Source organism: Crocodylus siamensis, chromosome 2 (genome assembly GCF_052110815.1).
Source record: "Crocodylus siamensis isolate JL-2025a chromosome 2, ASM5211081v1, whole genome shotgun sequence".
In the NCBI taxonomy this organism is placed as follows: domain Eukaryota; kingdom Metazoa; phylum Chordata; order Crocodylia; family Crocodylidae; genus Crocodylus; species Crocodylus siamensis.
The window spans coordinates 250,722,775-250,746,907 of record NC_143396.1 but is presented as its reverse complement, the minus strand read 5'-3'; the positions used below and the strand labels follow the sequence as shown (position 1 = coordinate 250,746,907).

Sequence of the window (24,133 nt, the reverse complement as noted above, 5' to 3'; positions counted from 1 at the left end):
AACAACACCAAACTCTGGGGTTAACCGTCCACACCTAAGGACAGGAGGGTGATCCAGGCTGACCTTGACAGGCTCAGAAAATGAGCAGATGAGAACCTGATGGTGTTCAATACCAAAAAATACATGGTTTTCCACCTTGGGAGGAAAAACCTGCAGCATCCTTATAGGCTCAGCAGTGTTACGCTGGCAAGCACTACGGATGAAAGGGACTTGGGGGTCATGATTGACAACAAGATGAACACGAGCTTTCAATGTGATGCTGCTGCTAGTAAAGCAAGCAAAACACTGGCTTGCATCCATAGATGCTTCTCAAGCAAATCCCAAGACGTCATTCTCCCATTGTACTCAGCCTTGGTGAGGCCACAACTGGAGTACTGTGTCCAGTTTTGGGTATCACAATTCAAAAAGGATGTGGAGAAACTTGAGAGGGTGCGGAGGAGAGCCACATGCATGATCAGAGGTCAGGAAAACAGACCTTATGAAGAGAGGCTGAGATCTCTGGGGCTCTTCAGCCTGGGAAAGCGAAGACTCAGGGTGATCTGGTGGCCGTCTATAAAAGTTCATCACAGGTGCTTATCAGGATCTGGGGGAACATCTGTTCACCAGAGCACCCCAAGGGATGACAAGGTCAAACAGTCACAAACTCCTCCATGACCATTTCAGGCTGGACATAAGGAAGAATTTCTTTACTGTCCGAGCCCCCAAAGTCTGGAATAGACAGCCACCAGAGATGGTTCAAGCACCTACTTTGAACGCCTTCAAGAGACATTTGGATGTCTATCTTGCTGGGATGCTATGATCCCTGCTGACTTCCAGTCCTTGGGGCAGGGGGCTGGACTCGATCTTCCAAGGTCCCTTCCAGCCCTAACGTCTATGAAATCATACGGTTGAGGGCCTGCAACTAAGTCCTATGATGACAGACTGAGGGACCTGAATCTCTTCAGCCTCCACAAGAGAAGGCTGAGAGGTGATCTTGTGGCTGTCTACAAACTCACTGGGGTGGGGTCAGCAGGGAACAGGGGATACTGTGTTTACCAGGGTGCCCCCCGGGGTTACTAGACTCAATGGCCATAAACCAAAGGAAAGTAGAATTAAATTGGACATCAGGAAGAAATTCTTTACAGTGAGGGTTGCCAAAATATGAAATGGGCTTCCAAGGGAGGTGATGCTTTCCCTTACCTTGGAGGTGTTTAAAAGCAAATTAGACAAGCACCTGGCTGGGGTCACTTGACCTCAGTGCTCTTTCCTGCCTGGGGCAGGGAGTCAGACTCATTGATCTAATAGGTCCTTTCCAACTATGGAAATCTATTCATCTAAACTGAATCAGGAGACCAATAAAAAGGTCTGAACCAATTCAAAGACTCCAAATCAATTTGGAAAAGATTTGGAGAAGAATTTGGAGATCCGACGATTCAGGAAGTCCCTGCTCACCGCCACAGAAAACCAGACCCGGGCTCCATGCCAGGAAGTAGAGGGTAGGGAGTGGGGGCTAGAGGAGGGGAAGGAGACCTTGCCAGGCCCCATTCCCTGACTGTTATCCCCACCCTCCTGAAAACCCCCTCAACCGCTCTCCCAGCCCCATCAATAGCTGCCCCACCTGGGCCCAGTGTTCAGGCTCTTTAAAAAAAGCCCCGCACTCACCAGCTCCTGTCAGGCGGGGGGGGTGACCCCCATTGCCCCGCGCTGCATGGGGGTTCTGTCACGAGCACCCCATCCCCTGTCCACTCCTTCAGCCCCAGTGTCACAGCTCTTTAAAACAAAACAAAACAAAACAAAACAAAGTCCCGCACTCACCAGCAGCAGCAGCAGCCATTGGGGCTCCTGTGGGCTCACTGCAGAACAGCACGGGGCAGCAAGGTGCAGCAGGGATCACCTCTCCCCCTCCCCTCCCAGGCTGGCACCAGGTGAGTGCAGAGTTCATTGTTTTTTTTTAAAGAGCTGGGATGCTGGGGCCAAGCGGAGCAGCCATTGACAGGGCTGGGAGAGCAGGCAGAGGATGGGGGTTCATGGCAGAGCCGTCCAGGCAGCACAGGGCAGTGGGGTACAACAGGGGTTGCCTCCTCCGCCCCCCCGGTCTGGCAGCAGCCAGTGAGTGTGGAACCTTTTCTTTTTTTTTTTTTAAAGAGCCGGGACGCTGGGGCCAAGAGGGGCAGCCATTGATGAGGCTGGGAGTGCAGGCAAGGGATGGGGCCTGTTTGCTTCAGACATTCAGCTGATTTGGCGGTGGCTGAAGCGCCGAATAGATTACAGCTTTATACTAAATGCCTCAATTCCAACTAAGTTCTTTTTAAGGCATATACTTTATTGGAGCTATACAGCATTGCAAACTATAAGTTAGTGATATGACACCACAATATAAGTGAATAGACAGAATCCAAAGAATACCATTCCTATACCTCATAAAGCAAAATTACTTAATTGGTCATTCATATGATATATTGTATCATGCTTGTTAGCTGGAATAGGTCCAAACCATTTTAGCTAATATCCACTTTTATTATAAACAAATTACTCACAGAACAAAGGTTAAAGATACTGTAAAATCTTCTCCCATGAGTAGCCATTATTCACACAGGAAACCTTATCAACTTCAACTGGCCTATACATACATAAATTCATACACAAAAGTTTTCCACTGAAGTCAATCAAATTACTCGTGTGCTTAAAGTTACAAGCAAGTATCTATGCTTGCAAAAATCTCAGCTGACATGAAGTCATGTTTTTTGAGCAAATCTTTGTAGGACTGGGCTTTAAATAAGAACAAATTCTGCAGACAAATATACAGATACACTACTACTGCTTGAGTAGTCCTAATGATTTTAATAAAAATTAAGCATCTGCAGGTTTGGCACCTAAATTCATTAAAAGGATTAAAAAAAACCAATGATGTTTTTTAAACTCAAATGCAAAGGAATAAATTCAGCATTCTAAGCAAAATGAAATCTATTTTTTATAGTTTTAAGATTCATATAAATGAGAATATTAGAACATGTGTATAGTACCAGCCTAAAGCAGGATCTAGGAATAAAACTATTTTGCAAAACATACCTTAACTACATATTAAAAGTAAAGTCTTCAGAAAAGTTACAATAACAGCAAAACTGAAAACAGATCCATACCTTCTTCTTTCACTTTGATCCCCCCCAAAAATATGTTTTGAGTAGAATAGTTTTTCCTCTTCATGGTGTGGTTCTTCTTTTGTAAATAAAATATCATGGCCTCTTCTACTAAAAGTATGATATACTCTAGAAGCCAGTTGTAGATCAATGGGCAATGAAAAACTAGGAGAAGCAGTACACAGGTGATGCATAACTGGGTAATGTTGCTCTCTAAGAAGGAGGAGGGGATAAAAAAAAAATTAGCAAATCTTAGCATTTACATTATCTCCTGACAAAAGAAAATGTAAATCTGTCTATAACTGTAGACAAAAAAATATAATAACCAATATAAAATGACAAAAGAGTTACTTTAAAGGGTTTCTACCAATTTAACCAAAATTACTTTTAAAATAATTTCAGTTAAATCCATATTTTTTGCAAAAAGAAAAGATCTTAGTTTTCTCAAACATTAAGAATACATTTTTGGCCACATCCTACAATCTAGTCAAAACATCCTCTGAAATAAATGGAAGTATGCCTGAATACTGTACACAGGAACATGCCTTTAAAATAAAATTTAAGCAGACATATTTTTTATATGCACACACACACATACATATACACACAAGAAAGGGCTATTTAAGAAAAGTGTTCATAGGCATGATACACAGAAGACAAATAACAGGTGTTAGTGTTAGTTTGGATTAAAGAAAATCACTGGATTCTAATGTAGTGGAGAAAATAGTTTTACAGCCAGATTTCATAATGTGACAAATGTAAGAGTTGAAACCTCAATCAGCCTAGATTCAAGAGTGCATGAAATCACAGGTCAGCATTTTAATAAACAGCTCACACAAAGTTTTATTTTTAGGACAAAGAAAAAAGTTTTTATGCAGCATTCCTTAGAGGGAAAGCATTATCTATTAAATCATGTTATTTATAGCTGTGCACTAAAAAGTCTGTATTCCTCCTACTTTACAATATATGTTAAATGTATGAGAACATTAAAAAATAATTGATGAGAAATGTAATACTCTTAGCAGCAAGCAAGCAGCTTATTACAAGTTCTTAAAAATATAATTTTAAATGAATCTTTAAATATAAAAAAGCAGGACAGCTGAAAACTTCTTTAGGAGCTTTCACAAGAAATCTCATTTACCTAAAAAGTAACTTAAAACAGCTTTAATGTGAATGTAATTGGATTATGCTCTTATTATTTTGTTCAGAAGGTTATAATTTCACTGGATGGATAATCAATAAAACCTAAAATATTTGGGGCATGCTGCAAGTAAAGGTGTGTGTTTTTATAGCACACACTCTCCTTAAGCAGACTATTTATCACCCTTTGAAAATAAGACATGAAGAAACAATACTACGTGTGTGGCCTGCATTACCCTCATTTAATGCACTAAATGAAGTTTTTTAGAAAAATCATGCAGTTTCTGCACCACTGATAATCTGACAGTAACTATTTATTGAAGGCAAAATTCTCATTGTCTGTTGTCACTATTTGTTTTAATATATAATCTTGCTAACTAAATGATCTTTAAGCAATGCAGATAAGCAATGGCATGCAAAGGGTCACTTAAATACCAATTTGACTGTTTCATAAACTCAGGCATTCTTTTCCCATGACTCTATTCTCAGCTACTTAATTGAAAGTTACATCCATTTACAAACTTTAGGTCTACTATAAAAAAGCTCTCTTCTGTATCCAACAAACCTTTCAGGGTCCTAAGAACAACAAAAGCAAATAATTAATTTTTTTTCACCTCAATAAAGGGTAAAGTGAAGGAGTAAACCAAAACAAAACTGGCCATAAAGGGAATTCTATTAACTATCAGGGAAGACCATAAAACTAAAGAATCTTACTAGACATTAAATGACTATGATCAGGGAAATTAAAGCAAAATTTGCTGTTTTTTCTATATTGCCATGCACACTACAAAATGGCATGTGCTACCTATGATAAAAAGGTAATCAGCATCTGTCACCAGCTCTTGAATTTAAAATTGCTGAATTTCAAAGACTAAGCAATGACTTTAATACAGATTCAAGTTAATGAATATTTAATCTATCCCCTGCATTTGAAGGAAATGATTTATAGCTGGAAAAGCTTGTGATAAATTTGTGATATTTTCCACTGTTTGTTTTTAATTATTTTTATTAGATTATACTTAGAATTAAATTAACTAAATTCAACTCCTGCAATAAGCACCTCCATTTTCTGCTGAAATCAATAAAAGTTCCACTTGTGTATTCCAGGAATGTGTTTGGCCATATAAATTTAAAAAGTCATAAACACAAAATGTTAGAGGGAGAAATGGCAAATTCTGATCAGAATTAGTTCTGAGCCATAAAGTCTGGAGTTCTGGAGATGACCTCATCCCTACTTCAAACACATGCACTATACTACTTTTTTCAACAGTGTTTATAGCTTTATAAGTGTTTTGTGCAATATTTGCTGCAAAACAATGAAAAAGGCTAAAAGTTACTTTATCTTTGGAGTCCATGTGGAAAGCCAAGACAGAGGGTGTTGTAGCTGGTGATCTGGTAACTTCTGCTGAACTTCAAATGGTTTAGTCTTCAAGACTGCTTTTCCTTTCACTTGTAGCACATCTGAGGATACAGTCTGAAAAGCAAAATACAGAACGGGAAAAACAACACTGCCTAAAATGTACGCTAGATGGATTTTTTCCATCCATACTGGAATAGGATGGAGTGCAATTGTAACACTTGCTGCCAAGAATTCAGAGCTTAGCTATCTGTTATGGCTGCTTTAAAGTAGAAACAGCTGTAACTCTGACATCACACCAGCTCTTGGAGCAATGCAGGATGTAGGATTCAAAAGCTTACCTTCAAACGCAACCTTTGCCATACCCATCCTTCACTTGCTCAGAAGCACAACATAGAATTTCTCCCTATGACTTAAGTTATTCAGATAAAAAAAAAATCTGTTACCTCTAATAATGATAACGATGACGATGATACGGCCTTGTGTAATTCTTGCTCATTCTTTACTTCCTCCAAAATGTTAAGCAATGGTAAATTTGGTTTTGACAAGAGAGGAACACTTGAAGAAAACAGCTTCAATTTAGAGCCCTCACTTTCAGGAAAACAAGGCAAATCCTGTGAAGGTGGACATAAAGTTCCTGGTGCCTGATCAGGAAGTGTTTCAGTAGATGATTCTTTTATCTAAGGGTGGGAAATAGTAGTTATGATGTTATGATTATTTTCTGAAATACTGAATAAAAACAGAAAATTATCACATGATCACTGAAATCCTAAAGTAACTATTGAAAATCAGGTTATTTAACCCATGGACAAATCTGTGATTGTTTTAATGAATACAAAAGGGAAATGTTCAGGTTTGTGCTTGAAGTTCAGGAATTCAGATTAAAACTGTTTTAGGAGTGTCAGATCCTTGAGAACTCTTTAAAAATCCATGTTCTCATACTGCTTTCCTATACTGCTCTTCAGTGTATGCTTCTAGTGAGGAAAAAAAATATCTCCTTATTAAAGCACTGACTGATGCTGTTTCAGACTGTCAGAATTCTACTAAACTTTGCTCAAAGGTCTGCACATGTTAACTGAGAGTAAAGAGATATCAGATAGTCAAGAAATTCAAAAGTAATAAGACAAACACAGCTAACATAATAGAGATGAAAAATAGCTGCAAAATGGAGGTGGGAAATGGAGAGAATATTATTTTCTCTGTTGTCCTTTTCTCTCAACCTGGTGACAACCTAGGTAATCTTCATTTGTAATATTCTGTTTATGGAATATCTGATACGTGCACTCCTTTTGTTTTCTCTCATATATGTATAGTAATTTGTTCATGGACATACTTTATTTATCCTAAAATGAAGGTGGGCAGTTAGGCATACTGTATACATTGCTATTTACGGAAAGCTTTAGAAACATTTAAACTTTTAAGAAAAATTATTATATTAAAAATGTAAGGAGTATTGTAGTTACTAGACAACAATAATTAAAATTAGTCTTCAAGAAAAAACACTGAGAACTGCAAAAGGTACTTGATCAAACGTTGTATTTTAAAAAGAGCAAAGGTTAAATTATAAGGACAGAAGGCTGGCTTTCCCTATGTAATTGGAAAAAAAATGTGCTCCAAGGTATTAAGTACTGAACTTAGGCCAAAAGTGAGTTCTATGGAGGAGAAATTGTGAAACTAATGAGAACTTCCATTTTTACCATTTCATATGAGAACTTACTTGAAGGCACTTCAGGTAAACCTGGGAATGGCAATACATTAAACCTAACTTCAGTATCTAATAGAAGACACGACTAAGTTACCAGAAAATGCACTTAAAATATAGTGTGGCCAAAAAAAAAAAGAAGAAAAAAAATCCCAAAACAAAACTTATTAACTTATTTCACAATCAAAAGCTACAAACTTTCCTTTGCAATACCTCCCCTTTCTCTCTCAACTTCACTCATCAGAGAATCTGAGTCACTGCATTCATATCTTACCTTATGTTGTTATTCAATTTCCATGTAAAATTACAACAAATAAAAGGAAGAAAATGTTTTTATTTTTTTTCCTCCATGTATAGTCAGTTTATTCTCACTCCATTTTCCCATCCACTGTGTGCCTTATTTATTTACACTGCAAACTCTGGGCAGGGACTATTCTGAGTTTATATAGTGCCTGCCCACCATGGGGCACCACTCTTTGGTCCTTCGGTATTACCATTATAAGCGTGATAAAAACGATGCTACTCTTTTTTGCCTTGAAAGTTGGTATGACAATGAATGCCAAACTAAAAGAGATCCTACAAATATCATGTTGGTCTGATAAAAGATACCCTCTCTACTATGAATCCTGATTGCTTTTTCCTCTAAACCAATACAGCTACAACCTGGATACCAAACTAATCCTTTAAATCGGAGCTGTCCAACTGGCAGCACACAGGCTGCATATGGCTGCCAATGATTTAATTAGCAATCCCTGGGCTACCAGTCTGGGCACCACTCTCCCTATTGCTCTCTTGCTACTGCCAGTGGGATCTCCAGGCTCCCTTCTCCTTTCTCCAGCTTTTGCAGACCACACCCACCCTCAAGAGTGTGTGTGTGTGGGGGGGTAAGACAGTATGCCCCGCAAGACTCAGGGAGGCAGGGCAGCATGGCCTTTGCAGGGCTAGGGGGCACCAAGAAATCTCACACGTTGTGGCCTGGTGCAGTGGAAGGGAGGGTGCAAACAGTGTGGTGTGATGTGGCAGAGGGGAGCCATGGGGGAGAAGGGTATCAGCGTGGTGTGGCAGGGGACACCCGTGGCTCAGTATGGCATGCAGCCTGAGCAGCATGCAACCCAAGTTGCATGAGGCCTATATAGCATGTCTCTAGGGTCCTGTGGCCCCTGGCCACTCAGGGGTTGAACAGATCTGTTTTAAACCTAGTTAAGAGAAGTATCCAAAAGGAGGCTGCATTATTCTTTATGGCTTTAACCTTAGGTATGGAAAAGCTACTGCTTCTCTATAATAGTGCTAAACTGTACCTGTTTAACTTGCTTGAGGTCTGTTAACAGTTCTTCTTTAGCCTGAGATTCACTCTCTTCTGCTGAAAGTTCTTTTTTAATTACAGGAATCTTATTTGAGAAAGGGAAAAGTTGTCATATACAATAAAAAGGCAGAACATTTTGTTAAGACACTTGTGTGATACAAGACAAATTCAACGTAATGTTTATTGGTGTTTATTTTTTTCTTCATTACCTATGTTAATTTTATAAAGCAGATAAAATATTTACTCATATATAGCTGAACCAAAATTCCTCTGTGTCTAAATAGATTTTTGTAAGAAAGATGGAATGGTCATTAAAGGAGCTAAAATGAACCTCACTAAATATTAATGACAATTTCTCATCACAAATTGATCAGAATGGATGCCTACAAAGCACACACTAAAAGCCTGAAAAGAAAAACCACATCTGAAGTATGCACCAAGGACACACTAGTTTTTAAAACAAATTATACATACATCTCAGCTGTGGGCAAAATTAAGAACTTCCTTAGTTTTGAATATGGAACTGTATAGACCTAGAATGTTCGCTACAGAAAGACAAAGAACAAACAAATATATAACTTCTTTTAACTCAAGAAGCTAATTTCTTTTACCACCCAATAAAGTATTTAATTGTGTATTACGGAAGTGCTGAACGGCCAAACCAGAACAGGGTCCCTTGATACTGTACAGAGAAACAGATGTTCCTTGCCCTGAAAAGCACTTTCTAATGACTTTGGCAAAAATTTTGCATATCCAATAGTGGGAGAATCAAATCCAGGGGGAGAGAGCGAGAGGAAAAAAGATGGAAATAAAAGTAGTTGTATATTAATAAAACTTATGGAGTGATATGTTTTATAGCACAATTTTGTTTCCTTTTAATTTTAGAAGCTTGAAGCATGACCTGCCTATTTAAGCAATACTACAAACACAAAGGTTTATTGTGTTTAAAAAATGTTTACATAATGCTAACTTTTACCAGGGTTGGTTGCTGAATACTTGGCAGTATTTCTTCATTAGTTTGAGATTCACTCTTCTTTCCCTGAAGTTCAACTGATGCCTGCTTTGAAAACAAGAAGGAGAATTAAAGAGCTGTCAACTATAAAAAAGTAAAAAGATTAAGATGTAATTAACCAGTTAATTGCATCTTAAAGTGTAAAACAGCCACACATTCAAGGGATTAATGGCACAAAAAAAAAACAGGAAACCAGCAGCAAAGTTATTACCTAAAATATAAATAATAACTGGCTGGTTTCCATCATGCCTTAAACTGAATGTGTGGCAGGGTACACTACACCAGGGTTTGCAACTGGCTCCAGAGCAGTTGCCAGCAGCCAACAAGCAGCTGATTGTCAGCAGGATCAGGATGGCATTGGGCAACCCTGATGCAGTCCTGATCCTGCTGATGATCAGCTGACCGTCAGCTGACAGGGACTGTTCTGCAGCTCAAATCATTGGATCCCTGACAGCAATTGATGGCAAATCAACATTGCTCCAGGGCTGGTAACCTGGGTGGTCCTGATCCTACCCAGGGTCGGCTGATCAGAACCACTCTGGGGCTTAAGGCCAAATCAGTCTTGATCAGCTGATCAACAGCTAGCAGTACTTTAACTTCTGTGTAGTCCCTGCCAGCCAGCAACAGACTGGGACCACCACAGGGCTGGAACCTCAGGGCTGTCCTGATCCTGACAATAATCAGCTGATTGGGACTGCTCCCAGGCTCAAGACACCCAGGGTAGTTTAAATTTGCTGAAGATCAGCTGATCGTTAGGCACCCAACTTTCAGCTTGTCAGCTGTTCTTCCTGTCATGCAGGTGTGGCATGGCAAGAGGTGTGATTGTTAGGATTGCTTATTAGATCCCATCACACCTTCATATGATTATCTATCAGGTGCTTATGGTTTGTATTTTCAACCACAGACCACCAAACCACTATGGTATACTGCCAAAAGTGTGAGTTTTATTTTTCATTGCAGGTATTGATAATTAATTTGAAACCTCTTGTGAAATTACATCAGACCCCTATCTGGTTAATTTTACTACCATATATAGCTTCACAGGGGAACTACCTAAGGTTGAAAGGTTAAGCCCATCAGGAAATCTTTGCAGAACTGGAATCTTAATGAAGGAAGGCACCAAGTAATATTTTGGTTAACCATGTTACCCACAGAAGCCAGAAGACTTGCTATAACAACAGTTGGTAACATTTTTGGGCAGAGTGATAAAAATACCCACAGTCTTGTCTTTTAAGATGTTGGCGTACCAGAGCCAGACAGCAGACTTGCTGAGAGGGGCATAATCCTTATTGTGGAAGTGCAACCCCGGCCCCTTCCCTGAGGTGTGAGTGCCAAGCAAAATGCTTTCATGTGCCACACTCTGGCACGTGAGCTGGGGATTGCCTATAAGATTCAGCAGAGTTCTCAGTTCCATGAAAACCAAATCAACTCTTTTGTAAAGCTGAACATGGGTCCCTAACAGGCTTCTGTCCTTAGCACGTACCCTGTTAGTTCCAGTGCAACCATATACATCAGTAGTTTTCAACCTTTTTTCATTTGTAGACACCTAAAAAAATTTGAATGGAAGTGTAGACACCTTTGAATTGTAAGTGTGGGTATTCACATACTTTTGATTCATAATAGTCAATTTTTCTCAGACCCCTTAAACATAGTCTGCAGACCTCCAGGGGTCCGCAGACCACAGATTGAAAACCACTGATACAGGCTAACCAGTTTCATAGTTAGTAGGGTCAGAAGGGACCTGAGCAGATCATCAAGTCCGACCCCCTGCCATGGCACGAAAGAGTACTGGGGTCAAACAACCCCAGCAAGGTGACTGTCAAGCCTTGTCTTAAAGAACCCCAGGGTAGGAGCCAGCACCACTTTGCTTGAAAGCTGGATCCTAGCCACCCTAACTGTGAAGTAGCATCTCCTGATGTCTAATCTAAATTTACCCTCACCAGCTTGTGACCGTTATTTCTAGTCACTCCTGGGAGTGCTCCGACTTCCCCAGTGCCTGCTGGTCCCCTCTGACTAGTTTGTAACAGGCCACTAGATCCCCCCTCAGCCTTCTCTTGTGGAGGCTGAACAGGTTCAGGTCCTGTAGCCTGTCCTCATACTGCCTGCCCTGCTGCCTCCTGATCATACGAGTGGCCCTCCTCCGGACCCTCTCCATGTTGTCCACATCCCTCTTGAAGTGCGGCGCCCAGAACTGGATGCAGTACTCCAGCTGCAGCCTGACCAGTGCCACATAAGAGGGGCAGTATCACCTCCTTGGACCTGCTTGAGATGCAGCTGTGGATGCATGACAAGGTGTGGTTGGCCTTCCTGACTGCATCCCCACACTGCCTGCCCATATTCATCTTGGCATCAATGATGACTCCAAGATCCTTTTCTGCCTCTGCACTGACAAGAAGGGAGTTCCCCAGCCTGTAGGTATGGTGCTGGTTCTTCCTCCCCAGGTGCATCACCTTGCACTGGTCAGTGTTGAACCCCATCCCAGTCTCATCCGCCCACCCCTGTAACCTGTCTAGGTCCGATTGTAGCCTATTCCTTCCTTCTAACATGCCCACATCCCCCCACATCTTAGTGTCATCAGCAAAGTTGAACAGGGTACTTTTTACCCCCTTGTCCAAGTCACTGATGAAGATGTCGAACAGTGCGGGCCCAAGGACCGAACCCTGCGGAACCCCACTGCCCACATCCCTCCAGGTCGAAAATGACCCATCCACCACCACTCTGGGTGAGGCCCTCCAGCCAGTTGGTGACCCATTTGACTGTGTAGGTGTTGACACCACAGTCCCTCAGTTTCTTAATGAGAACAGGGTGAGAGACAGTGTCAAAGGCCTTCTGAAAGTCCAGAAAGACTACGTCCACTGGTACCCCTGCATCTAAGGATTTGGTGACGTCTTTGTAGAAGGCCACCAGGTTGGTCTGACAGGACCTGCTGGTAACAAACCCATGTTGGTTGCCTCTAAGCATAATCTCCCCTGCTGAGCCCTCATGGACATGTGCCAGAATAATTCTCTCAAAAAGCTTACCCAGGATAGAGGTAACACTAACTGGCCTACAGTCTCCCGGGTCCTCCTTCCTGCCTTTTTTTGAAAATGGGAACCACATGGGCCCTCTTCCAGTCCTCTGGCACTACACCAGAGCACCATGAGTGCTCATAAAGCCGTGCCAGGGGTCCTGCAATGACCTCAGCTAATTCCCTCAGCACTCTGGGGTGGAGATCACCTGGACCAGCTGATTTAAATACATCCAGTCCCTCCAGAAGTTCCTTGACTAGATCCTCCCTGACCCATGGCCCAGGTGTGCCTCCCTTGGGGCCTGAGGGGGCCCTAGTGGGGGGGCTGATCTGGTCCCTGCTCAGGAAAATGGAGGCAAAGAAGTCGTTAAATAGGTTAGCTTTGTCGTCTGGTGTGATTACCAAATTTCCTAGTGTGTCTTGCGGGGGCCCCACCTTACCTGGTACCTTCTTTTTGCCTCCCATGTATTTAAAAAAGGACTTCTTGTTGTCCTTGATCTGGGAAGCTAGTCCCAGTTCCATCTCCGCCTTGGCCTTCCTGACCGCTCCCCTGCATCCCCGAGCAATCACAGTATAATCCTCCCTGGTGATGGCCCCTCCCTTCCATTGGATGTGCGCCTCCCTTTTAGCTAGTTTACCATGCTAAGTACCGTATGCATGCCGTTGCTCCATACGGTCACTTTCTGTGTACTTCTTAGTATGTGTGGACATCTTGGAACCAATATAGCTATACTGTGTGCCACATCAAACCTTAAGAACAGCACTAGTAAGATAGTGATCAAGCCCTAAAAATAACATTAAGTGTAGATTAAATAACTTAAAAAATTACTTCATTTCAAAACACAGTTCTTACTAGTGCTTTAAAAAAGAGTTCCCAAGGAAACTGCAAATATTCCCAGCCAATTTACAGCTAAAAGTAAATGCCGGAGTTTATTAAAGCCTTAAAGAGAACACAGATTAGAGACCAAAAGAAATGGGGGTGGAAACCTATAACACTCTTACTTGAAACCACTGATTTGCAAGTTAAAATATATGAGTTGGCAACATGTGGGAATGTCTCAATTACTGTGAGGATTTTTAATCTAGTGTTCTGAAGATTTTAATATTTTAAAATGTCCAAACAGTTCTTGAGTGTAATACTATATTTAATTTTAAAATACTAAAAATAAAGAGAGTACATTGATAAGCATCAGAGAGGATGCACTTTCTGTGTTGCAACATATCAATAGTTCTTGGTATTAAAAGCTGATAAAAATAAAAAACACCAACCTAGAGCAGTGGTTCTCAACTGGGGTCTTACAGCAGAGCCCCTTTCAAGGGTGCTGCAGTCCCAACATGATCACCACTTGCAACCAGGTAAAACTACCCCATGCACCTTCTATGGAGCCTGACAAGGAGAAGCTGAAGGAGCTAAAGCAGATTTATCAGATAGTGCAGGCAGGAATGCCTGCTCCTGCCACAGCCACTTCCCAGTCAGGCTTCATATGAGGTACTTGTGGTACTTTCACCTGGCTGCAATGGTAGCACTAGCACCACGTTTGGGGGTGTCTCAAATCTACAAAGGTTGAGAACCACTGATCTGGAGGTCAAGAAAAGCAGAGTTGTATCTGCCACTAACCCAGAAGTTCTCCTTTTAAAATCAAAAGGAGAAAAGACTGTTGAAAATTGCACAGTATTGTAGAAAGGCACATCCTGTTTATTACACAAGTCTTTATAATTCACCAATTAAACACACCAGGATTGGGTCCTAGGACCCAAAACTCCCCCTCTCTGCCCTGAGTGTGGGAGCAGACCCTGGTTATCAGGCCTGATGCCACCCCCTTCTGCCACTGCACACAAGGATTGGTTCCCAGGGGCATGGTATTGCCCCCTCTTGCTCTCACATGCAGGGATTGGTTTCCAGGCCTAGCACCACCCAATCCAGCTCAGGGTTCCCTATGGGTCCAGAAATTTGGTGGTGGGGGAGCAGTACCACCGCTCTCCTGCCATCAAATTTCTAGACCCATAGGGAGCCCCACAGGCCAGATGACAGAAGGCCACAAGTTGGATGTGGCCAGGAATTGAGCACTGATGCAAAAGAGTTAGTTTTTCATTGCTTTGAAAACAAGAAATTGCATTTAGAGGACTAAATGCAACCAAATTAGGTCCTCAGTAGGCATGTCTACACGAGATGTTAAAAGCTCAGTAAACTAATTCTACTGTGCACTAGCACAGCATGAAAAAACTGTGCTAATGTGCATTAGAATCACTTTGAAAGGCTGTGCCAGCATTAATGCACAGTAGCACTGATTATGGCACATTTAATACCTGTGATTACAAGTATTAAACCTAATGTGCCATAATTACAGTACATTAATGAACATGTGGATGCATCCAGTCATTCCTAAAACTATGTTCATGTTATCTGCCTATAAGAAGTGTATCCCAGTAATCATGCATGCCAATTTTATATTTTGCACTGCTGTTTTCTTTCACCTACCAGGCAAAATTTGCTAGGCAATGAAAGAAAAATGAAAAATACAAGTTTAAGGAAGAATTATTTACACATGCCATTTGGACAGGCCCTAAAAATCAAGGGCAAGATGTTCAGGCTAACATGGCTAGCTACCTCTCCCATCTTATGGGAAGCTGTTGTGAATATGGGGTAGGCTGCTATGAGCAATTCAAGTCCATGCTGCTGAGGGGATACACTGTGAGTGCTGGCATTACATAAAATAAGACAATTCTAACTTCTCCATTTATAGTTATGCTAGAATGTACGTCACATCCAAATATTTTTACCGGGTAGTTCCCTGACTTCACTTCTGACACACAAACCCCTAAAAAATACAATTGTATTACTAATACAAGTATTAGAAAAGAACATTAAAGTCGAAAGGAGAAAAGATTTTATAGACAGTGACTAGTCCTCACCAACTCACTTCTGTAGCTATTAAGTACAATAGAGATCTGAACCAGACCTCACTCTGAAATGGACTGACAACTGCAAGGGAAAGAGAGATACACTTTTGCTTTTTTAAATGTGGCTTTGGTTTGATATTGTTACAGTTCATTTTACTGTTCTCATTTCATAACAATGTTTACATGCTCAGTTTTATGTCTATTTTTCTAAAACAAAACTGTTTTTCTCCCATCTATGGCAGCCAGAAGTTTAGTAGAACTGCCAAAGAACAATTATATTGTACAAAAAAAATTGTGATGACCAACTGTGGACTATTTAATGCTGAAAAAAGGAATGCTTTTCTGCAATGAATATAAATTCCCTCCCATGGATAACAAAGCCATCATGTAACTTGGTAACTCAACATATTTAACAGTTAGCAAACTGGCATTCTAGGCATTAATGCTCAGAGTAAAATTATGATAAAAATTCTACTTCTTATAAGATTGTGGTAGAAACCATTATTAATAACTGGTTCCCCTCAAGAAATCCAAAGGATGAATGATCATCAGGGATCCTGGTTTTTCATGATAAAAAAATCACAAATTCTCTGATAAAAATCCCAAAATCCATGGTTAAAATTAAATGCCCCCCAGCACTGCTTGTGCCCCTTGCCCCCCACCCACAGCCCCTGCCCCCCAACCCTGCTGGAGGGGGCCCCCAGCTGACACGGCTATGAGGGCCAGGGACCCAGGTCTGCAGCCCCCTGCCCCCAACGGAAAGCAGCAGCTGCTGCAGCAGGAGCATGAACTGGCTCCCCCCAAGCTGCCCCCGCCTGCTGCAGACTCAGGTGGAGCCAGCTCCCAGTGGCAGAGTGCACTCCTGAAGGGCAGGGGGTACCCATGCCCTCCAGATCTGTGGGGTGGGGGTGGAAGTGGGGGCAGGGTGGACATGCACTGCCCCCATGCACGCAGAGGAAATGTGACCAGGGCAGCATGGAGCTTGCAGGCAGCAGACAGCTTTCATGCATGACCCTGCTGTGCCCTGCCTTGCCAGTCGCACATGCTGCGCTCTGGAGAGCATGGGGGAGGACAGCAGGGTGGAGAGCACAGTGTTTGTGATCCAGGGTTTGCAGCTGGCTGGGCACTCTGGTTGGGAAGGGGTTTGCAGCCTGCCTGCTCCTGGCCAGAGTGCTCAGCCAGCTGCAAACCCCTGCCGCTCCCAGCCACCTACAAACCCCACCTCCCAGGTGGAGTGCCCAGCCAGGGAGTGCACATGCTGGCTGAAGGAATGGGGAGGTCTGCAGCCAGCCAGGAGCAGCAGGGGTTTCCAGTCAGCCAAGCACAGGAGGCTGCAAACCCCTCTCAGCCAGAGTGCACTTACCTCCAGCAAGAAGAGTGAGAGTATTGGGCCATGCCCTTCCCCACTCCCTTCTCCTCCCCGCAGGGCTGAGGGTTTCCCTGCCCCTTTCACAAGCAGCTCTTGTAGGCTGGAACTCAGACAGCCTGCAGAGCTCTTTGCAAAACAGGGAAATCTATGGGTTTCTCTTCTAAAACAAAAAAAAACCCCATGGTTTTCTCTGTTTCTCCATGGGAAATGGAAAACCAGGATCCCTGATAATCATAACCCATTGGGCTGCCACACTACCCTCTGAATAACAGTCTTTTTTAAGGATAATAGTTAACCTTGTAACAATATTTAAAAGTTAAACAACAACTATCAACACTAAGTAGTTACTGCTAATTCAAAAGCAAGAATGAAATAAACAAATAAGAAAAGTTGGTTAAAAAGAAAAATTTAATTTAAATCTCAGCAGTTGATACAATTCTAAATCTATTGGAGGGTAGAAGAAGAAGGATGGAGAATTTTTCCATTTTACTTAAAAAAAAAAAAAAAAAAAAAACAGATTTCTTACCTTGAAATTAAAGCTTGACTCTTAAAAACTAAACAGTGCATAATAAATAAAAACTGTTAGATCTTCTGCCTTATTCTAGACACTTCAGTTTAAAAAATGCAAGTCACAAATTTTACACACAAATTGCTTTTAACAATTTAAGCAAGAACTGTAAGGAAAGAATTAACCCTTCTTCAGGCTGACAACTAATTTTTAAGAATGAACTTAAATAATGCAATTTTCCTCTTCTTTTTCATTTAATCAAATAATGTGAAATCAATTATATCAAGTGAATGAGACTATTATAAAAGGTAATATGAGGAATTAAATGTATACAGCTCTCATTTATTTGTCTCTCCTTGTTTTAGAGCAGGGGTGTCAAACATACAGGCCACAGGCCATGCCATCTGGCCCTCCAGGCTACCAGTGCGCCATAGAATTTGGTGGCATGACCAGCCATGGGTGTAACCTGTTACAAAAACTAGGGCTCTATCTCCTCATTAGACATGGCCCTCAGCAGTATGGGAACAAGCAAAAGCTATGCGAAATAGTCCTCAGTTGCCTGGTCCACCGCCACTCAGCCCACTGTTATTGTGGTTTCCACTACTGCTATGATAGATGTTGTCACAGCCATGGCCACTACCCCACTCCCCAGGCCAGATACAGTCTACAAAGAGACCTTGAGATCTGGATCCTGCCTGGGACCCATGGTAAATTTGCCTCTGCTTCAGAGCAACCATCTTTACACATTGGCAATGCGTAGGGGTGCACACGCACCCTGAGCATGGCGGTGTACCCCCTGTGAAAAGGTGCTACCAACACCTCCTCTCTTGCTGCCAGCACTGCCCGCGGCATCTGCGGGTGGTCCACGATTGCTGCTAGCCACTGCCGACACTGCCAGTGATGTCTGCAGGTGCTCACCAACCACTGGTCAGCACTGTGGCTGCTCCCCACTTCCCTCCGCTACACTCCCATCGCTGACAATGCTGCCGCCACCTGCGGGAGCTCACTGTGCCCCTCCCCCCCCCCCCAGCTTCCAGGGCCACACAGCATTCATGTCTTTGCATGAAAGAGTTCATTCTCCCTGGGCATTCATTCCTTGGCCTCTCTGATTATATTACCAAAAAGGGTACCAACTGTGGTAGTGGTTTTTGTGACAAAAACCTGACCATTTGGCACGAGAATAAATCACCAACTGTTGGTAAAAGAACCACCCAATATAAATAACTATTGGACTGATTAAAACAGAATTAGTTGCCTTCAGGTGCAAGTCCTAAAGCAGTCTCTTCCTTTTAATGCCTTAAGCCTTACTGAAGTCTTGCTTTCAGTGGGTGTGTCTATGTGTTCATTAACATGCTGTGGTTACTGCACATTCATCTAGTAACTGTAATAATAGGTACTAACTGAATGCACTACTGCACAATAGCACCAGCGCATGGTTTTTTTATGATGCTAATACACAGCAGACATTCTACTGTGCATTAGCACATTAGCACAGCTCTTTGCCACAATGCACTAATGCACAATAGAATTAATATACTGCACGTTTAGTGTCTCATGTAGATGTGCCCACTGTTACCAAATTAGTTGAGCAGAATCTCCAATAGCAGTTTAATAAAATGAACATCTAAGAGTAACATATGAACTACCTTTCTGTGATTTCACAGTGCTAAATTAACTAGTCACAACTAGCAGCAATAATTTTGCCTTCTAAATGCACCAAACACTTTTACTGATCTGTCAGTATCAAACATCCCACATTTATAAATGGAAGTAAAAAAACTTCCTGAAGGAAAAAATGTATGTTAAACTATAAGTAGTATATTATGCCTGATATCCAAAAAGAGATTATGCTTTTAACTAGTTTAGAGATTGGATTATTACTACTTTTAAGGAACACTTAAAACTGACAGTAAGAAACACTGAAGATTGTTCTGCAACACATTAGTGTTTTTTCTCCTATGTTTTGTCTGGCTTCTGGGTTATGACACATTGTAGCATGTAGAAAAAAAATATACAACTTTTATAAAAGTAATATTTACCCAACAAAAAATACTGCTCTGGTTCTGGTTCACCTACTTCAATTTTTATGCTGTAGTTCTCGCCAAGAACACTCTCCAGGAGTTCTTTGATCATCTGGTCAGAGGGAGACTGAAAAGTAGACTGCAGGGAAGCAATTATTTCATCAATAGACCTTGCAGCCACTTTCACAGGCAACTTTGGTGTGGAAGTAGGTTCCTCTGGTTTGCTCTGCTGGAAGTTCTTCTCGTATATTTTTGAAGTGTCTTGTCTAGTTGTGTCTGAAGCTTCTTCCAACAGCTCTGGAACAGACCCCACACTTGGCTGGCTGCTACTCGGTGCTCTTCCCATCTCAGAAACTAAACTTTGTTGATTTTCTTTTAAAACTTTGCTACCTCTTTGCAAATCTTCTTTCCCAATTACTTTTTTTTTAGATGCTTGTTTACTTGAATCAGAATCTGTACAACTAGATTCACGACTGATATAACTCCCTCTGATGAGTTCTTCAGTACTATTTGTTTTTATAGCCTGAAGGTTTATCTTTAGAGTGGCAATTCTATCCTTCACTTTTCTAGTATCTTTGTCCTTCTGTAACGGAATAGGGGGCTTATTAGTCAGTGTTCTTGGACGAAGAATAAGCCTGTTATAGCTAGGTTTCTGAGGGGGTACTGGTTGCTTAAACAAAGTGATTTGTTTTGCAGTACCTGCTAAAGATGCTATTACTGGCATCTTTTCGCTTGTTCTTTTGGTACAAGTGCTACTATTTTCCACGTTTATTTTTTCAGAGCAACGTCCTTGTTTTTTGTCAGTGCTGTCCTCTTTTGGAGGAGATTTATTTCTTTCAGTCATCATTCTGAGATCACGAGTTTGTTTTTTCATGCCTCTGACTTCACAGGAGAGCTTTACTTCTCTGTGGACTTCAGAACTGCCAATGAATTCATTAGGAATATTTTTATTTGCATTCATGACAGGCTTATGTGGACTCTTTGACCTCTGGAGAGGATAAAATTCTGGCTGAGGTGATTGATCTGGTGTTAAATCTTCCAATGAGGGTGGAGTACTTGCATTCGTATGAGCAGTAGCTAGTGGTTGTTTGAACTGTGGTAAATCCCGCCGAGATTCCTCGCATAAAGTCTCACTCTCCTTAATCATATTCACTTCTTCTAGGTAACTCAGTCCAAAGTGCTCGCGGTTTCTAGCCATCTCCTCTCACTCTATGTGGGTAAAACAAAACAGAAAATGCATTTGTATGTGTATGTGTACGTGTGTGTACACACACACATACGATCTTCCTTATTGAAAGATTAAAACTGAAGTGTCTTGAACAGAAGGTGTTATATACTATTAGACCCTTCACTTTAGTTTAAAGACACTTGTTTTAAAAATGCCTGTTATAAACACCTTTAATAATTTAAGCAACACCTATAAAAAGGCCTTTAACCTAAGTCTCACAACAATGCTGAGCCACACAACTAATATTTAAGGGTTAACTTAAACAGCACTTTTCCCCCGCTTCTAATTTTTGCAGTTCATTCAATAATGTGAGATCTATTCTGTCAAGTGAATGTTTCTATCCTAAAAGGTACAAAAAGGCTCTTCTTAGCTTGCCTCAGGTTGACACACACACACCTTGACACACCCCTCCTCCTCCTCATGCCCCTACACCATATTTGACCATTTTGTTACACGTGCTCAAGCTCCTTTATTGTACTTTGCGAGATTTTTCATTGCACAGGTGCCTTCGAGCAGCAGGTGTTGCACAGTCTGAGCCTCTGTGTGTTAGTCACAGGTGGCTGAACCAACCGTATTGCCCCACTTCAACATTACTTCCTTGCAGTGTCTGACTCCCTACAAAGATGGTCAAGACGTCACCCGCTTTGCTACGGTTCATCCGCCCCTGGTGGGAAGGACTCGGCCACTGGAACGTTCAGTGTTTCACTGCTGGGTATTTTCTTTAGCCTTTCTGGGGACTAGAGCAGAAGGGGGCTGGTCACCTTGTGACCCCTCTCTGGTAATACCGGCCCGTTCTGCTCACGCTGCAAACCGGGATCTTGACAGCCACCACACCCACACCCACACCCGGTGCTGGCCGGCCGGCGGCAGGGGCGCAGCCTCGAGCACTTTGCTTGCCCCAGCGCCCCCGGGAAGTTTGGGACAAAAAAATTTACGCCCCCCAGGAAGCCCAAGGTGAGCCCGGCCCGGGCTGGTCCCGGAGACGAGGGCGATCGCAAATGGCGCGGCTCTCTGCCCGTAAGGCACCGTGGAGGGCGGCCACCACCTCCCGCAGCCGCCCGCGGAGCCGCCAGTCCCCCCGCCCCGCTCCGCGCCTCTCACCTGCCCCGGCCGGACCCGCCGGGCGCCCGGCACTGGGGGGGAAGGAGGACGCGCTCGGGTGCCTAGCAACGGCCCGGCGGGGAAGAAGGGCCACCGCGGGGTCCCGCCGGCCCGCAGCGCCCTCTGCAGCCGGGGAGGGGCAGCCACAGCGCGGGGCTGAGGCCCCCTGCAGCAACCTGGCTTCTAGGCAGGGGAAGCAGTACGGGGAGTCCCCCAGGCCCGAGGGGCACAGAAATAGGCCAGGGATGGGATCTCCCTGGAGGTTGTGCCCGTGTATCCTGGCTCTATTAAAGCCCTGCCCTGAAAGCGGCTCCACACATGGCATTCATGTGGTACCCTGAGGACTGAGATGCTCCCACCTACGTTAGACCCAGGCTGCTTTTATCTCAACCCAACCTGGCGCCGGAAGGGCCTTCTCTGGCTCCTGCCATCGCCAGCCGTGAGGTTCCCTTAGCTAATGTTGAGGATGCGCCTAAAACAGCAGAGTGCATCTTGCACTTCCGGCCCTACCGCCTATGAGTCTAACAAGGGTAAACAGGAGTGAAAACTGTCATGAGTGGCATCTTGTCTCTGTGGCTCTAGGTACAAATGGCCAATTGACCTAGCCTTCAAAAAATAGGGGCATATCCACTATATCAGACAGCAGCAGTAAGAGCTGTACATTGTAACAATACGCCTCTTAACCTACAAGAAATGGAAAAATGGTCTGTTCATCAAAAAGTGGGGGGAAAGCTACATGGAAAGGCTTAGAAAATTCAGGGATAAAGTGAGGATTGCCAAAATCAGGCAGTGTTAAGCCTTGCAAAGGACAGTACAACACATAATAGATGTTCTTTAGTAACAGAAATAAACAGAACAACAAATTAAGAATTAGTGGGCTACCATGCAAGGAAAAAGGAGTCAGAAGTTAAGTTATGGCCCAAAAGCCATGTGAATATCTTGCCTCGGTTTTCAGTAAGGGCAACACTGTAGAACAATTGTTCTCAGCTCTGGTGCTGCAGCACCCCAGGATGCCTTTCAAAAGTGCTATGAGATACCACACACTATTAGCTTGTTAGGTGTGCAAACATGATGCATAAGATCAACCCAGACGTTTCAAATAGAAATCCAGTGTTATAAACATTTGGACCTGTTGTGGTGTTTCTTGAGTTCTCTGCAAGAGAAGAATTGCTCTATTGTTTTTCTGTAATGAAAAAATAAGTGAAAACTAAGAGCTGGCATTTTCTCAGGGGGTGTCTTTAGTCTAACAAAGGGTGCCTTGAAACTAAAAATGTTGACAATCACTGGGTGTGTCTACAAGTGTATTAATGCACCTTAGATACTGTGCATTTAGTTTAGTACTTCCTTAATACAGCATTAACTAAATGCACAGTACCTGAAGTTACTCAGCAGTAGCACCAGCACACGGTTATTTAGAGACACTTACTGCGCATTAGCCTAATAACACTGTGCAGTAGACTATTAGAACGGTTTTTGCTGTGACACGCTACTGTGCAATGTTAGTAGGCCAATGTGCAGTAAGCGCCTTGTGTAGACAAGTCCACTGATGTAGAATATGGGGACAAAGGCAGCACATCCAAAGCTGAAGCAAAATTCAAAAAGCTAAATGGTTCAAGAGGAGAAGAAAGGAGCTAAATAATCCCCATTCCTGACTGTTCAAAGAACTGACATGTGAAACAGCAGTTCCAGTGGAAAGACATTTTAATTAATCCATCAAATTTGTGCTAGTACCATATAACTGGAGATTAACAAATCTAGTACCTATATTTAAGAAAGGTGAAAAAAGTGATGCAGATAACTACAGCCCTTGTTCACACCTACGTGCAAAATTCAGATGAGTAAATCATAATAACAGTGCCTTTTGCACAAGAATGCAAGTTCGTGATTGGGACCCATGAAATACAACAATACTGTTAATCACATCTTTGGCTTCTAGTATTGAATACGACCCATGTCTAACAACCTGAGATCAATTCCCCTTTCAAAGTGATTGCCCCTCCCTGTTACCGCATTCCTCAGCAGTCTAAGCATCTAAGCTGGTTAACAAATATTTTGGAATCTGACCTATACAGTGACCCACTATGGTCTGAGATGCTTGATTCAATTAATCAAGTCCTATTGCTATTAATTAGATGATAAAACTCTGGCTTCAGGTGCTAAACTTAAGTAATCAAGCCCTGTTACAGTTAAGTAAATAATAAACCTCCAGAGATCAAGGGTTTTGTGTATGTCAGTTTCACCAACAACAACCAGGGATGGATCTGAAAAGTTAACATATACAGTGCAATCAAAGAACAATGACCCTCCACCCTGTTGGCTTTGTCTGGGCTCTAATCATGGGCCCATCAAGAAAATAGAGTTTCAAGAA

At 42.4% G+C, this 24,133-nt stretch overlaps 1 protein-coding gene across 1 annotated transcript in view; it reads right to left on the bottom strand.

Moving 5' to 3' along the window:
• TTC6 (tetratricopeptide repeat domain 6) overlaps window positions 1–21,874 on the bottom strand; it is a 136,090-nt gene extending 114,216 nt beyond the window's left edge. The window contains exons 1-7 of the mRNA XM_090034981.1: window positions 21,766–21,874; window positions 19,492–20,645; window positions 9,595–9,678; window positions 8,614–8,703; window positions 6,060–6,293; window positions 5,594–5,730; window positions 3,120–3,329 (exon numbers count right to left, since the gene is read on the bottom strand). Coding sequence (XP_089891107.1) covers window positions 3,120–3,329; window positions 5,594–5,730; window positions 6,060–6,293; window positions 8,614–8,703; window positions 9,595–9,678; window positions 19,492–20,634 — 1,898 coding nt within the window. The 5' untranslated portion in view covers window positions 20,635–20,645; window positions 21,766–21,874. The remainder of the gene's footprint in view (window positions 1–3,119; window positions 3,330–5,593; window positions 5,731–6,059; window positions 6,294–8,613; window positions 8,704–9,594; window positions 9,679–19,491; window positions 20,646–21,765) is intronic.
• Between the last annotated feature and the right edge of the window lie 2,259 nt (window positions 21,875–24,133).